Source organism: Orycteropus afer, unplaced genomic scaffold (genome assembly GCF_000298275.1).
Source record: "Orycteropus afer afer isolate SDZICR_OR568_19922 unplaced genomic scaffold, OryAfe1.0 scaffold00341, whole genome shotgun sequence".
NCBI classification, from domain to species: Eukaryota; Metazoa; Chordata; class Mammalia; order Tubulidentata; family Orycteropodidae; genus Orycteropus; species Orycteropus afer.
In genome coordinates this window covers 2,287,037-2,303,809 of record NW_006921928.1, presented here as the reverse complement: position 1 = coordinate 2,303,809, position 16,773 = coordinate 2,287,037, and the positions used below count along the sequence as shown (strand labels likewise).

The following is a 16,773-nucleotide window of genomic DNA, read 5'->3' as shown; positions in this document are numbered from 1 at the left end:
CACAGTGACAGATGTTTATAGATGAGACCAAGGTTGGAGAGACTTGTCCACCTCACCTGCTCAGGGACATCCTGTGGGTGAGGGTGCAAAACGTTCCTCCATGTTCTCCACAAACAGGAAACCTTTGAGTTAACAGGCTGCCCTTGAGTTAAGCTGTGCAGTGAGTGAGACCCCTACCTAAAGAGGTCCCCAGCTCGTACAGGCTGGGATCCCTAATGCCTGTTTGGCCTTCTTAGCCACCCCCACAAACCTATCCAGCTCTCCTTGTGCACTAACTGGAGAGCTGCCCAGCGGGGGCAGAAAGTGCCCAGTGAGAGAGACCCGCTGGATAAACCTCAAACACCAAAACCAAACTCACTGCCATCGAATCAGTTCTGACTCATAGCGACCCCCATTGGGTTTCTGAGGTGGTAAAACTTTACAGAAGTAGATTGCCCAGTCTTCCTTCTGCTGGACAAACCTAGAGGGACTTAAAAAAAGACCCTGGGCACAGTCAACCATTGGTTCTTGCGTGAAGAGCTAGAAGGTGTTTGATTTCTGGCAGTTGGGATGATGTGGTAGAGATGCTTCTCATTTTGTCAGTGCCGCTTGACAAGCAGGATGTGCAGACCTTAACCAATTGCTTTCTCAAGGGCGGGGGCAGTGGAAAGTGGCCTGGTGCCAGGAGGAGCCAGAGTGGAGAGAAAGGAAAGGTGCCAAGAGTGGCCTGGTGTTGCCTCTCCTCCATTCACTCACCCTGAGCCTCTTGCAGCCTCTGTGCTGTCCTTTCAACCTGCTATTTGTTGTCCGCGGGGGGTAAATTGCCTCCAAACAAAAAACTCCTCTTCCTCAGTTCAGAAAGTTGCCCTCTTGGCAGGAATTGGCAAAGTGGTGGTGATGAGTGCTGCCCTGGGACCCATGGTGTCTGTGAATGTCTTTTCACAGAAGGCAGCAGTACTCCCTTTTCAGTGATGCCACTGTTGGGACAACAGCTCTTAACCTTGATTCCTTTGACTCCCCCCCCCCCCCTTTGGCCAGTTGGGCCCTTCTACCCAGTGTCCAAGCCAAGCCTGGGTCTTCTGGTAACCCTTGGCTCCTGGCAGCAAATGAGTGCCCGACGTCTGTCACAGGAGACCCAAACTTCTGTGCTTTCAGTTACCACCACACATGAGCCAGAGACCACGCAGTGTGTGTTTGTGCTTGGTAAGCCAGGTCTCCCCGCAATTGGGTGTTCCAGCGGGCAGCCACTACAATTCCCAGTCTGTTCTCTAGAAACCAGACACTCCTCATTCTCCCTGGCTGACCTCTTCTCTCAGCCCCTCTTTCTGCTGCTCAAGCCTGCTGCCCGCTTCATGTCCATCCCCCATCCATGCCCCCTGCTCTCCACTACTGGAGAAAAGGGTTAAAACCCAGAGCCAAGGTGCAGCTTAGCAGGTCACGCCAGAATCAGGTAGGTGTTTGTAAAATGCTTTTCATGAGTGACTTCACACATCTTGGCACTTTTGGAAGCATAGCCTACATGTAGAAGGAAGTGGGGGGGGGTGCATCAAGAAATAAGAGCGGACGATCCACTTCTATACAGGAGCAAAATACTTTGAGGTGCTCCTCTTGTTATCCAATCAAATCATTCCTGCCTACTATGTCCCACAGTGGGGGTCAGCAGAGTCAGTTTGGGAGTACTTTGCCATAGAGGGGAAAAGCCCCCAACTTCTCACCAGCAGCATCCAGGAGTAGAGTGGGGTGGGGGAGTATTGCTGTACCTCTGCCACTCAGCCTCATTTTGTTTCTCCCCTCAATGTCTCCCATACCTTCTCCATCCCAGGGAAATGGGGGACAGTGGTCCCTGTTCTTCAAGTAAGGGCCTAGTGTCAGCAGTGTGGCCTTCGCTGAGGAGGATCTTGCTCTTGTTTGTCACCCTGGAGAAGGGTCTCCTGCTAGGCAAGGCCATTTCTCATTGGCCCTTTCCGCTCAGCTCCATCTTTTGCCAGGCACCTGAAGAGTTAAAAGTCTTCAGTTTGTTGCAATGAAATTATGGCTGGCAGTGGCGCCGCTGTTTGTTCAACAGACCTCCACTTTTAAACAGTTCACAAAAAGTTCATGGGGCAGCTAAAGATTATAAATGTGTGTGTTTGTGTATAGTCCGCAGCAGGGTCCAACAATGGACACCCCCTCCTTTTTGCTTCTTTATGTTCAACCCTGTTACCCCCACCACTACCACACACACATACCACCACCACCACCACATACACAGATGACACTGAAAGGCACGCTGGGCCTCAATACTCCATCTGACCCTGTGCATGTGAGAACACTTCATTCTGATGCTTGGTGTCATTTATCTGCACGGCATTAATATTGAAAACCCCAGAGGATGAGTCCTGGAGAAGGGGAGATGCACTGAAACACCCAGTGTCCTAGGTGTCTCTAAACTGCATTCACCTTCCAGCTAAATCCAGGCTTCCTTGGTGGCATAGTGCCTAAGGCATTTGACTGCTAACCAGAAGGCTGGCAGTTCAAACCCACCAGCCACTCCTTGGAAGGGAGATTGGGCGCTCTACTTCCGTACTGATACCGCCTCGGAAACCCAAGGAGGGGTCGCTATGACTCGGAAATAACTTGACGACAGTGAATTTGGTTTGGTTTTGGTTGGCTGAAGAAAAGCCTTTTCAAGGGAAAGGGGGTGCTGGCCTTTTGGGGGGCTTAGTTGGCTCAGTGGGGGCCTCGGTAGAGTGACTATGGCAGCACCCTTTGTTTCCCTCAGTAAGCAGCTGGGAGGTCCTTTTTGCAAGGTGACTACTTCAGGAGGTGGCTAGTGTGAAGGCAGGCCAATTTTTAAGCCATGGAAACCAGAAGATTGAGGTTTCTTTGGCATACGCCTTCTTCTTCCTTCATCCTTTTCTTTGGGGTTTGATTGAGTGACCCTTTTGCTCCTAATGTAATTTCAGCTTTTCATCACAGCAAACAGCAAGGGAATGGCATGGTGCAGTTCCACTGCTGCAGCCGATGACAAGGATACACTCAAGCGTCAAAGAATGTTGCCCCACCTATATTAGGCCCCCTAGAATGTCTTCCTTTTGTTAGCATGGGCCACAGGGCTTGGGGAGGAGGGCACATCCACTGAATGTGCTTCAGAGTCTCCCCAGCACCGATGGTGGCCCTCCCCAAGCTTGATTTGTGTATCTGGAAGGCGGAAGAAAAGCCCACGAGCCTCCACAGAACCTTCCTCAACACCTCAGTCATTGTTTTGAGGACGTGCCAGCTAGCCCGTTGAAAATTACCCTGGGTTTGTCTGAAGAAAGAGACATCCTAGGGGAATAGCTTGTCGCCAACCCCACCCCCGCCTGCTGCATCTGCAGGTTTCAGCCTCTTCTGGGACCCTCTCTTCCACCAACACTGTTGAGTTCTAACGGTTCCTGGTGCGCACATGGGGGATCTTCGTTAACAGACGTCATTCTATATGCCAGGGGGCTGATGTGGGGATGTCAGTGGACAAAAGATCTAGTCAGGACGAAGAAATGTAGCAGGATCACCTGACTTTTGATTCAACTCTCCCACCCTCAGTTACCCTCGTAAGAGTCTCTGGACCTGCTGCCTCCATCCGACCTGGCAGTCTGCTCCGACCTGGCAGTCTGCTTCTGGCAGTCTGCTCCTGGTACTAAAGTGTAAAAGCAAGCATTTGCATATTTTTCCTGCTAACAAAGGAAATGTGTCGACTTAGGGAACATTTGGGGTTTCGGAAACTGTGTGGGTGGGTGTGTGAGGGAGGAGAAAAGAAAAGTTCCCCTGATGATGTGCGCACTGATTATTTCACACCAAGGCTTGGGTCCCGCGAGTCAGAGCTGTGGCCGGGCCGGACAAGGGGGACTGAGATGTGTCTGTGAGCAGGGAATTGCTGAGGGCCATCGGTCCCAGGCATTAAAGGCTCCCCTACTTATTAACCCAGCATTTAACAGCAGGATATGGGCTGAAGCGCAGTCAAAAGAAACGGCTCAACCTCCAAAGAGCAATTAAAATCCTGCACGAGGATAAATCACGCGCCGTGATAATCCTGTTAATAAAATGCAGCTTGTCCTGACCCTTCACTCATGCAGCAAACTAGAATGTGATGTGGGTGGGGGTGGTGGGCAGAGAAGGTAAGGAAGGGAGAGAGGTTGTTTCGGCTCTTCTGCCTCGCCTGCCTTCCCCCTCCCAGGAGGTGGAAATGGGTGGCTTTTGCCCGTTCCTGGGTGCCAGAAGCTTGGAGCCCATCAGCCTGGGCTGCTAAGACTTGTGCGTGTGCGCGCGTGCTAATGATTTCTTGTCCCCAGTGAGCAGGCGTCATTGAATTACTCAGCCGCCTCCCTCTGCAGCTCCCAGGCAAAACCACCCAGGCAAAACCACCCGGGTTAGGTGCTTAATCTAATCTAGGACTCGGGTGGGGTGGCTCACCAGCCCACCAACTCTTTTTTAACCCTCGATCTGGAAATTGTACACAACAGCCCTGGGCACAGCGGGTTTGGCCCCAGACCGCTGGTACACCTGATGGTTGTGCCTTCTACGCCCACCCCTTCACCTGTTCAGCCCCAAGAACTAGTGTGTGAGTCCCTGCAGTCTGGCCCCAAACACTTGCAAACCTTCTTCAAAAACCAGCAAAGGGAGGGGTGGGCACAGGCAGAGGTGCTGTCTATGCTAGGGATTGTGTTGCCTTTCCGCCACCAGTGAGGCCCGTTCCCCCTCACCTGTACATTTGTATCGGGTGTGTCCCTCCACTCCTGGCATCTGTAGACCATCCAGCACACTACATCTTCTGAGTCTGCATTCTGTTTGAATGCCTAGAAAGAGGACCTCTCTCATTGCCTGCTCCAGCCCTGGTGGCGCAGTGGTTAAGCACTCTGCCGCCAAATGAAATGTTGACGATTAGAACCCACCTGCGGGCTCTGCACAAGAAAGATGCTGCTTTCATAAAGTTTACAGCCTCGGAAACCCTATGGGGGCAGTTATGCTTTGTTCTATAGGGTCACTGAGTTGGAATTGACTTGATGGCAGTGAGGTTTTTTTTTTGGTTACTCAACTCCTGGGATTTTTTATTTTTTTCTTTTTAAACAGACTAGACGCTTGAGGAGAAGCTGCTATCCAGGAAGACGACATGCTTTCTGCAACCCCCCTGTATGGGAACGTTCACAGCTGGATGAACAGTGAGAGAGTCCGCATGTGTGGGATCAACGAAGACAGGTGAATGTGCCTGTCTGATGGAGGCCCATGAGCGGGAACGGGTCTCCTCTCTGTGCCTCCTGAGCCACGTGGGTGCTGAAGCCTGGCTCACCTTCTCCCAGCCAGAGCGGGTCCAAAAGGGGTGGGCGAGAACGATCTCCCACCTAGCTGGCGGCCCTTGATTTACAGTTTTAACAGGCAACCCGGCTCAGCGAAGCATTGCCGCCCTTTAAAAGATTAGCCCCTAAAGCGGCCTTTCAATGCACTTTCGTCCTTAATTTATTATTTCATATTTATGAAGGAGAATTAATCCCAGCCTATATGCTGCTTTAACTCTAAATGTCAGGAGCATGGGCCCAGGTGGATCGGCATTCAATGTGCTTTTAAAACAAATAGTTTGCTCAGTAATAAATGGGAAGATAGCCACCCTTTGCTTCATTTAAGCCCAGGGTTTCTTGTTGTCCTCTGGATTCTGGTCACCCGACAGCTCTGTTCTGCTTCCTAAACTGTAATTTTGGAGTGTGGGGTAGAGGCAGCTAAGCAGTAGATGATTGAAGCTGCTCTTTGGGGTAATGATGAAACTTTCCTGAGCTGCATGTCAGCGATTTTATCTTTGGGATTTGGTAGTTGGCACCAAGCACTTTCTTTATCGATGCTTTCTCCGATAACAAGTCCCAGGGCAGCCGCACAAGCCTGGCACAGATGTGCGGCTTCCTCTTCAGCCTGGAGCAGCTGACATTCGTATGATAGTAGTGGGTACCCCCCTCCCATCATTTTGATGAAGGCAGTCAAATACACAGCTTCATTATCACTGTGGCAAACAGTTTCGTAGGACACAGTACATGATTTTGTCGGAGAGAAGGTTTGGAAAGCCTTCATGCAGCCAGCCCCTAGCCTCCAGCCTTCAGGTCCACCTTTGGCCATTTTACTACTTAAATGTCTGTCCTTGGGTAGAGTGAGTAAGAGTTGGCTAGGACAGCAGAGCTCGGATTGGCCTACTTGTTTACCTGTTGGCCTTCTCTGGAGAAACAGATTACTCCACAGAAGTGGTTGCACTTAATTTCTGGCTTACCTAAGTTGTGGACTGCTGTGTGATTGCACATCCACGGACCCTGCGCTGCCAGACAAGTTTGAATCACCACTGGGGTTCCCCCCGTCCAATGTGGGCTGTTGGGAAAGAATTTCTTAAGGGGGGACATCTCTGAAAGGTGGATTGCATGAAGAATGATTTTATGAAGTTGGTGTATCCTTTTAAACAGGAAAATTCCTGTAAATGATGGGGACGCCTCAAAAGCCAGACTGGAACTGAGGGAAGAAAATCCCTTGAACCACACTGTGGTAAGAGATTAATGGCTGCGTGTTGATACGCTATCTGAATGTCAGTGATCTGTAATCAATGGTGCATTCATTTGCATACCATTAAAGGGCTGTCCCTGGTTTGGGGTGGGGCTGAGTAGAAAGACTAATGGGGAGGCGCTCCTCAAAGCCCCTCTTGGTACCTTCTCAGTGACATGCTTGAGTCAACAGATTCGCCACCTAAGTTTGTGTGCCCACTTACTGGTGGCCTGTGTGCTCCGTTCCCTTTGATATGCTTGTGGCACATTGCTGCTCCCAGCTGGATACATTTTCAGCCTCCAAATGGACCCTTAGGGTTTACCTTTCCAGTAAAACATGAAACAACCCCATACCATCTATCCAGACACCAGGGAGAGAGGAAGTCAAGGAGGACGCAACCACAGCTTGACCCATGGCCTCTTTATTGATTTAGAAACGAGACGGCTAAAGTCCTCCATTCCTGTTGTCCCATCAAAGATTTTCCTTGTTGTGTTAAGTAATGCCTCCCTCTGTCCAGGAAAGGCCTGGGGAGCGTTAGTGTGCACACTGGACCCCATCAGGGTGGCGCTGAGAGGATTAGAATGGGTATCTTCTCAGTGGCAGCAAAGAATTTTTGCTGAGAAAGTGAAAGTTCCAGAGTTAATAGATGACTGCATTAACATATGGGCCTCAAGTCTAAAGGGATCAACGTTTTACGTGCTCTCAGAATACTAGTTGAACAGAAGGGAGACACGCAGGCAGCACACCACCCTAGTTTTGGACAAACCTAGGGAGTCCTTTCTTTGACCTTTTTTCTATCTATATATCTATATATATATTTTTTAAAAACCCTTTCTGCTCAGATTTTAAGACTAATGGTTTAGTGAACTAGAGTGTGGTTTCTCTTAGGAATGTCTGCCTAGGGATGGGCACAGCTGATTTGAAGGGGGGTCCTAAGTAATGCTCGTTTTCTTCTTCTGCAAAGGTGGATGCGACTACAGCCCATCGGATTGATGGGCTGGCAGCGCTGAGCATGGACCGCACTGGCCTGATCCGCGAAGGGCTCCGTGTCCCAGGAAACATCGTCTACTCTAGCTTGTGTGGACTGGGCTCAGAGAAAGGTCGGGAGGCTGCCACAAGTGCTCTAGGTGGTCTTGGGTTTTCTTCCGAGAGAAATCCAGAGATGCAGTTCAAACCGAATACGCCTGAGACAGTGGAGGCTTCCGCTGTCTCTGGAAAACCCCCAAATGGCTTCAGTGCTATATACAAAACACCACCTGGAATACAAAAAAGTGCCGTGCCCACGGCAGAAACACTGGGCTTGGACAGGCCTGCAAGTGATAAACAGAGCCCTCTTAACATCAATGGTGCTAGTTACCTGCGGCTGCCCTGGGTCAATCCTTACATGGAGGGAGCCACACCAGCCATTTACCCTTTCCTCGACTCGCCAAATAAGTATTCACTGAACATGTACAAGGCATTGCTACCTCAGCAGTCCTACAGCTTAGCCCAGCCTCTGTACTCTCCTGTCTGCACCAATGGGGAGCGCTTTCTCTACTTGCCGCCGCCTCACTACGTCAGTCCCCACATCCCATCATCCCTGGCTTCACCCATGAGGCTCTCCACACCATCGGCCTCTCCTGCCATCCCGCCTCTTGTCCACTGTGCAGACAAAAGCCTACCGTGGAAGATAGGGGTCAGTCCTGGGAACTCCGTTGAGTCACATGCCTATCCCCACATACAGAACAGTAAACAGCCCAGGGTGCCCTCTGCCAAGGCAGTTGCCAGTGGCTTGCCAGGTGACACAGCTCTCCTGCTGCCCCCATCGCCTCGGCCTTCACCCCGTGTCCACCTGCCCACACAGCCTGCTGCAGACACCTACTCTGAATTCCACAAGCACTATGCCAGGATCTCCACCTCTCCTTCAGTCACCTTGTCGAAGCCATACATGACGGTCAGCAGCGAGTTCCCCACGGCCAGGCTCTCCAATGGCAAGTATCCTAAAGCCCCGGAAGGGGGCGAAGGTGCCCAGCCGGTTCCCGGGCATGCCCGGAAAACAGCAGTTCAAGACAGAAAAGATGGTGGCTCGCCTCCTCTGTTGGAGAAGCAGACAGTTACCAAAGACGTCACTGACAAACCACTAGACTTGTCTTCTAAAGTGGTAGACGTAGATGCTTCCAAAGCTGACCACATGAAAAAGATGGCTCCCACGGTCCTTGTTCACAGCAGAGCTGGAAGTGGCTTAGTGCTCTCTGGAAGTGAGCTTCCGAAAGAAACATTATCTCCTCCAGGAAATGGCTGTGCTATCTATAGATCTGAAATCATTAGCACTGCTCCCTCATCCTGGGTGGTGCCTGGGCCAAGTCCTAACGAAGAGAACAATGGCAAAAGCATGCCGCTGAAAAACAAGGCATTGGACTGGGCTATACCGCAGCAGCGGAGTTCTTCCTGTCCCCGCATGGGTGGCACGGACGCCGTGGTCAGTAACATCTCGGGGTCGGTGTCAAGCGCAGGCCGTCCAGCCTCCGCTTCGCCAGCCCCAAATGCCAATGCAGATGGCACCAAGACAAGCCGGAGCTCCGTCGACACCACACCATCCGTCATTCAACACGTGGGCCAGCCCCCAACCACACCTGCCAAGCACAGTGGCAGCACCAGCAGCAAGGGCGCCAAAGCCAGCAACCCAGAACCAAGTTTCAAAGCAAACGAGAATGGCCTCCCGCCAAGCTCAATATTTCTATCTCCAAATGAGGCATTCAGGTCCCCACCAATCCCCTACCCCAGGAGTTACCTCCCTTACCCAGCACCTGAGGGCATTGCTATCAGTCCCCTCTCCTTACATGGCAAAGGGCCTGTCTACCCTCACCCAGTTTTGCTACCAAATGGCAGTCTTTTTCCTGGGCACCTTGCCCCAAAGCCTGGACTGCCCTATGGGCTACCCACGGGCCGGCCGGAGTTTGTGACCTACCAAGATGCACTGGGGTTGGGCATGGTACATCCCATGCTGATACCACACACACCCATAGAGATCGCTAAAGAGGAAAAACCAGAGAGGAGGTCCCGTTCTCACGAGAGAGCCCGCTACGAGGACCCAACCCTCCGGACTCGGTTTTCTGAGATGTTGGAAGCCAGCAGCACCAAGTTGCATCCAGAAGTCCCCGCCTCTGACAAGAACCTGAAGCCTAACCCCAGCTGGAATCAGGGGAAAGCTGTTGTCAAAAGCGACAAGCTCATCTATGTAGACCTTCTTCGAGAAGAACAAGATGCTAAAACAGACACCAGTGTGTCCAAACCTGGCTTCACAGCTGAGAGTGTTGGCCAGAGCACGGAACCCACCAAGCCCCCGGCTGACCCAGGTCTGCAGCAGCACCGTGATTTCATCACCCTGAGGGAGGACCCTCACATCAGTGACTTCCATGAAGCATATGCTTTCAAACAGGCTCCAGGCCAGTCAATCTTCAACTTAAACAAGGAGAATGTTCCAGCAAGTACCAACAAAGAGAACCTGGGGATGCCTGTTGCGACTTCATTTCTTGAGCCAACTCTGGGGGTCGATGGCCCTGCCATAACTTTTGGTAAAACCCAAGAGGAGCCCAAACCGTTTTGTGTAGGCAGTGCCCCCCCATCGAGTGTGGATGGCACCCCCACCTATACCAAAGATGGATCTGATGATGCCGAATCAAATGATGGCAAAGTTCTGAAACCGAAGCCATCCAAACTGGCGAAGAGAATTGCAAACTCCGCTGGTTACGTTGGTGACCGGTTCAAGTGTGTCACTACTGAACTGTACGCGGATTCCAGTCAGCTCAGCCGAGAACAGCGGGCATTACAGGTGAGTCCCCCACCCCAACTTCAGACCCTTCACCAGCTGTCAGTTTTTAATGTGTAAAGGGACTTGGGGGGGAGGGGTATGGTAGGGCAGGGGCCCAGTCAGATGGGGTTAGTTAAGCTTATGGTAATTTGAATGTATGAAATGTGTCCAATAAGGGGATGTGAGTGGTAGCATTTAGGAGGATTGTGTGTCTGTGGATACGTTAAGTTAGTCTGTAGCTTTTAAGAGAACTCCACTCCAAAGCTGGTAAGGTATGTTGTAATTATTGTGGAAGGGTATCTAAAGACTGCATGATGATTATCTATCAATTGCTTTGATTTCTCTGCCTTTGCTGTAAGATAGCAAATATGCCTACAAGTGCTGCTTAGAATGCTTTGCGTGATACTTGGTAGAGATGTGTAGCAGCCGCATGTCTGAGATTCGTGCAAGTTTTTCACCAAAAAAAAAAAAAAAAAGGAAAGAAAAGCTCGCTTAAAGGGATAGAGTATGTATTTAACTTGCTAGTGAATTATGATAGATGTTGTATAGGAGTTTCCTAAGATATTTTACTTTTAATTAAAAGATGAATAAAGCCAAATTGTTTTGCAATGTTAAGAAAAAAATTGGTTTATGCTTATAAAAATGGATGAAATTATCTAAATGATCCATTGAGTGCCCATTTTAATTACATAGATGGAAGGATTACAAGAGGACAGTATTTTATGTCTACCCGCTGCTTACTGTGAGGTCAGTTCTTCAAATTTTTATTACTAGAATCTTACATAAACCTTTTGAGTTAAATTTCATTTCCAAATATGCAAAGGGAAGTTTGTGGGCCATGGTCGTCTTTATTCATTGTGCATTTTGTTCCTTTTCTGTTGTGTTTTTGTTTTATTTTTTTGCGTTATGTTTTTGTTTCATTTTATTTACCTTCAAAAGAGAATGTCTGTCTCTTTGCAACCGTGTATGTATGGACATACATACACACCACATTACATCTCTACACATATGACTTTATGAAAAGAATGTGTGACTCCTTACATATAGATGCTTTTACATTTTATCTGTTAAATTTTAAAATATCTGAGTTGTATCTCATAAATTGTGGTTGGTTTTGGGCAAACTTTTCTTTCAAAATAATTTCCATTAAGGTAAGGCCAGTGAACTAGCTTTTATGGTAAGGTGTTTGTTTTTTTTTTTTTTTTTTCATCTCCGTTCTCTTTCTAGCGTGCAATGATGCGCTTCTCCGAATTGGAGATGAAAGAGCGAGAAGGTGGCCATCCAGCAACCAAAGACTCCGAGGTGTGCAAATTCAGCCCAGCAGACTGGGAGAGGCTGAAAGGAAATCAGGACAAAAAGCCAAAGTCGGTCACCCTGGAGGAGGCCATTGCTGACCAGAATGACAGTGAGAGATGTAAGTAAACCCAAGTGACTTGTGTGTGTTGTCACATCAGTGAGAGCGGGGCAGTCCTGCTGAAAGTGTTCTAGAGCTGAGAGGGGCAAGAGGAAATAATTCACTTCTGGTGGCCTGGGGTCCAGTTGGCGTCTGCTCATAGAAGGGGGCTGCTTTGCTACCCTTGAAATGAAGGGCCGATTGTCCTTCTGAATGTTGTGTCTTCCAGGAATGAAGCATCTATGAGAGGTTATTGTCCTGTAGTTAGAAACAGTCCAGTAGGTGGGTAACAGAGGCATGGCAATGTTAGAGGTCAAGTGTGGTTCAGACAGGTTTCATTTTATAGTAGTGGAATTAACACTGCCCAGCCAGGGGCACCTAGTAAGCCCCTCATTTCCCCCACCCCCCCCACCCCCTATATGAGTAGTGGCAGTCTAATAAAGAATGGACCGTTCTGTTATTCTCCCTCCAAAGGCACAAGTTTCGTTGAAATGGCATCAAGGGTGGTGAAGGCACCATGACAAAGAGCATAATCATTGCACTGTGTCAGGTTTGGGAGTTGGCAACAGAATCCAAGAGAGCACAAATAAATAAGGGTGTTCCTTCCACCAGACGGAGCGTGGATTAAGTTTTGGGAGGCAAAGTGTGGAGAGAAAGCTAGCTAGCACTTTTCTCAAGTCATTCTCTTTACTTCCAGCATCTGGTTACCAAGTGTGGTTGACTTCAGGTTTGCTTTTAAGATTTACTGGATTGATAAAATGTGTGGGCAGCACGTGGTGAGGGTCTTGCTCCTCATTTCTTAAGTGTGCATGTTTTAGGCCTGAGACCTGTTTTGGACCTCTGAAACCTCATTGTCCAAGGTGTCCGGGTGAACATTGAGGAGAGAGGGTGTGTAAAACCTTCCTGGAAAGAATAGTCAGGGATGCTGGATACTTGAGAGCTCCGTGCCATTGGAAAAGTCCTAGGTTTGGTGATCCCACCCATGCTTATTTCCCCAGTGCCTGATGGAGTTTGACAGAATTTGTGGTCTGAGGGAGTATGCTCCTTACACTGCTTCCTCAATCCCCATCCCTTCCTTGGGATCACACAAACAAGAGGCCACCAGCCAGGGTGAGGGTTCTCTCTCGAAGCCAACTCAAGACCACTTTGTCAAAGTTAGTCCCAAACAAGGCAGTACTATTGCTAATAAAAGGTGGGGTTACCCAAGTGTGAAGAACTCTTGGTGTACCTGAAACAAAGGTTTCTTTACTCTTCGTCTCAGAAGATTGAGAGCTCTAGAGAGCTGGGTATGGGGAGAGGAGGATCCTAGCCATCCTTCAGTAAAATAGAAAAGAACAAACCTTCTCCTTGATGATGGCTTACTGTTGACATGCAGCTTTTCCCATCTGAGTTGCTTCCTAACATCAACCCTTGAGAAAGTTTCTCAGAGACTTAGAAGAAGTGGGGCAAGGCCGAGATGACAGGAAGGCGCTTCTAGGGGAGGGAAAACATACTCTGTGTGGATGGTGATGGAGGCAGGAAATAGGGTCAATCTCCTATTCTTTGTCTTTGGTTTTGAAAATGGCCAGACCCAGGGTGGCCACTGGCCTTCAGCCACTGCCTTTCAAATCTGAGCAGTAGCAGCAGCTCAGTGTTACCCCTGCCTTCTTCCCTGAGAACTATGTGTCCTTTCCTATCTTCCTGCTGAACCTAGAGAAGAGAACTCAGTGTGGACAGTGGGGAGCAAGGTCTCTTCTTCTTCCCTCTAAACCTCTCCAAGCTCTAGATCCTGGAGCACCCAGAAGAGACCCAGCAAGCCTTGCTGCTGCCACTCCAGGGCTAGGGTCTTACCCTGCACAGCCAATGCTATATCCAATGCTGCAGATTAACTAGACTTTCTTGTCCTTTTGTCCACCATGTCTCTGTTGGGTGTCACTGTGGCAGGAGAATCAAGCGATGAGAAGATGTAAGCTGGGGTGACTATTTGGGGAAGGCAGGGGTCACAAAAAGGGTACAGGACACTTCCCAGAAGCCTTTCCCCTTCTGAGGGGACCCTCCACTCCTGGAGGCACGAGTAGCTTCTGGTCTTGCCTCCAAAGAGCACCTGAGATGGGTGGGTGCTTTTGCCGCCTAGGAGTAGGTGTGTCTTGTTGGGAAGAGATTGTTTAAGAAAAGTGAGTTAAGACAATGGTCAAGACTTTCATTTACTCCTTATAATAGTATATGCAGAAGAATTAAAATTTTATTTTAGTTAGAAGTTCAACAAATGAGTTAGGAGGATCCTCAAACTTGAAAGTTCATTAATCCATCTATCACTAAGAACTATCATTGGCATTTTGAAGACAGGGAGGGATAAGGAAGTATCGGCCACTTTCCTTTTTGAGCCTGAAGTGACCATTTTTCTTGCCAGCCACTTGGCTTGGGTGGATCCAGGCCCTACTCAGTGGCATTACTGTGGCAGGAACTAGACAACAAGGTAGACAGGAATGGCTCATCTTGTAAGAGGTGCTCTTGGTAATGAGGAACAGGACAAGGACTTCACCTAACGTAGTTTAGGAAACTTCTGGTAGAGCACCTGCATGTTCTGTAAACTATGAATACGAAAAGCAGAGAGATTCCCAATGCCATTTACTGTAGAGGGTGTAACTTTTAACAAGGTTAGCCTCTGCTGGAGGTGATAGTTACCTACAGAGGTAAGAGTTTAAATCATAGATAGCCCTCAAACATCGTAAGACTCTCTCATCTTGTTTGGGACTCACTGGGCATGGTTACCACAGTGGTGAGGTTGCTTTGTTGCCACGGCGACTCGTAAATGTTGCCATGGTGATGCTTTTGTGAGGTACTGCTATGGCACAACCATGATGAATTATGGCATGCATGTGCTGCGAGTCATATGATTATGCTGCAGGAGGCAAGTGTTAAACCACAACCAACATAGCCAGGTTCACATCTGCTTGCATCTGCCTAGACCGTATGACTACGGACCACGTGGCTTCTTGCTTTTAGAACGGCCAAGCGTAGCAGTAATGGTGGAGCCTGATGGTTAGGAGCCCTGACTGCCCCCTTTGCCCCTTTTGCATATGCCCTGAATGGGAACCCTGTGGTTAGTTAGTGGTTGAAATGGCCTTGTGTGTGGAGGCCCAAGTTGAAATGTGTAAGAACATAGTATGAAGCCTTCCCCTCATAGTTGGTGAGTAGCTGGTGGCCTTGTATATCTTGGGCAGTCAAAGTGGGCGGTCTTCAGTTTTATTGCTGGACTACTTAAGTTATACCAGCAAGTGCTCTTGTCTCGTCTTCCCCTTAGGGGAATCAGTCTTCACTGTGAGAGGCTGTAGTGAAAATGTCTCACTTCTTCTAAGTTTTTTCCTCATAATGGTTTGGGGGTGGGGGTAGGGGTGGCGGTAGGGGTGTGGAATTAGTTTGGGAAAAGATCCTCTCAGGGAAATGGAAAGTAGCTAAACTATGTGTGTAGGTGGGTGTGATTTCAATGAACGCCAATTTTAGCAAGCAAGGGTTCCTGATAATAGTCCAAGATGAGGATCCACAGGCATGAAGCTCAGGTCCTTCACGACCATGCAGGAGAGGAAGGTCTGTAAGCTCAGCTGTAGCCTCCCAGGCCACAGGCACAGGAGCGCAATCCAGTCAGAGCAGGCTTGTGGATAGTGGCAAGAACTCACCTGCCAGGCATCCCAGTGATCAGGGGCACAGAAGGTGGTGTGTGAAAGGGAGCCCTCTCCACTGGAGGTGTGTGTGGGGGAATAGTTCACCAGATGGGGAGCCCTGGAGGGCTATAAGAAATGAGACAGACAGTAAGAGCTCATCTTATAGGGAATGCTCTTTTTCAGTGAGGAGCAGTGAGCTATGGAATAAGGAAATGAGATTCCCAGCCGGTCACTGCTCACTCAGGTCTATCAAATAAATGACCACAAGTTCTCCAGGAGGTTTTCTGTGGGCAAAAGATGGCTGGCCTTTTTGGTAGGTCAGGTGGGTGAGATATGAACCAATTTCACTGTTAAGAAGTTGGTAGTGAATGTGGACTCCGCACTGAAGGGAAAAGCTCGAGCAGAGAACCTTCTCTCCGAGAAAGAAGGTCTACACTGAACCTAAGGAACCCTGGTGGCATAGTGGTTTAGTGCTCAGCTGCTAACCGGAAGGTCGGCAGTTCAAATCTACCAGACGCTGTTTGGGAGAACGTGAGGCAGTCTGTTTCTTAAAGATTTATAGCCTTGGAAACCCTATGGGGCATTTCTACTCTGTCCTGTAGGGTGGCTATGAGTTGGAATTGACTGGATGGCTGTGGATTAAATATGGAACTTGGAGTACAAATGTGAAATGCCCAAGTAGAATCCGAAAACAGATTCTTAGCCTGATTTTAAGGGGAGCTCATTTTGGGTGGGGCCCACACTGGTTCAGCTGCTGTTTGATTGTGACTCTGGAAGGCTTTGTGATATCACCAGCTACCTTTGGCTTTCAAACTGCCTGGTTTGAAATGATCTTCCTTACCCAGAGCAGGGAAGGAATTAGTACATTTAAAACCTAATGTTAAAGTTGCACAATTTGGTGGTTCTTCCTTACATTTTCACACTGTGTCCTTGCCCTCTCCCCATTCCTCTCCCACAAGACTGTCAGGGAAGGCTGATTGGACTAGAGAAATCAAATGACATAATTCGGAGGATTCACATCTTGAAATCATGTAAATACAGGGGCTCAAATGCCAGCTGGTCTGAGAGTCATAGCATCCTTTTGTTAAGGCGGTTCCTCTGGCCTTTCCTTTTCCATTGGCAGTGCTTAGCCTGTGTTTATGAAGGCCACCCCTGGGAGGAGGTTTACAGTAATAGTCCCACTTTACAGCTGAAGGGGGCCGAGTTGTAAAGTGGTGCTGTTACTGGTAGAGCGGTTAAGAGGGTCACAGAGCAGACGAGATGAGAACCCGCAGCCCTCTTGTACGTGTTCCCTGGCCCCCTGGTTAGTCCCTTGGTTCTCTTGTTTGTGGAGTCTTGTATGCATGGCCGAGGGGTTCAGGGGATTCTGTATGTCATCTCCTGCTCCTGCCGCTGAGCATTGTGTTAGGCCCCTGCTGCGATGGAAGGCCTGCATTGCCTGTTCT

The 16,773-nt window shown here is 49.1% G+C and overlaps 1 protein-coding gene across 1 annotated transcript in view; it reads left to right on the top strand.

Annotated features, from left to right (window-relative positions):
• The first annotated feature begins 5,104 nt into the window (after window positions 1-5,104).
• Window positions 5,105-16,773, top strand: part of BCOR (BCL6 corepressor) — a 28,369-nt gene continuing 16,700 nt past the window's right edge. The window contains exons 1-5 of the mRNA XM_007952482.2: window positions 5,105-5,190; window positions 6,429-6,507; window positions 7,469-10,315; window positions 10,988-11,041; window positions 11,522-11,708. Of these exons, the coding sequence (XP_007950673.2) occupies window positions 5,105-5,190; window positions 6,429-6,507; window positions 7,469-10,315; window positions 10,988-11,041; window positions 11,522-11,708 (3,253 nt within the window). The remainder of the gene's footprint in view (window positions 5,191-6,428; window positions 6,508-7,468; window positions 10,316-10,987; window positions 11,042-11,521; window positions 11,709-16,773) is intronic.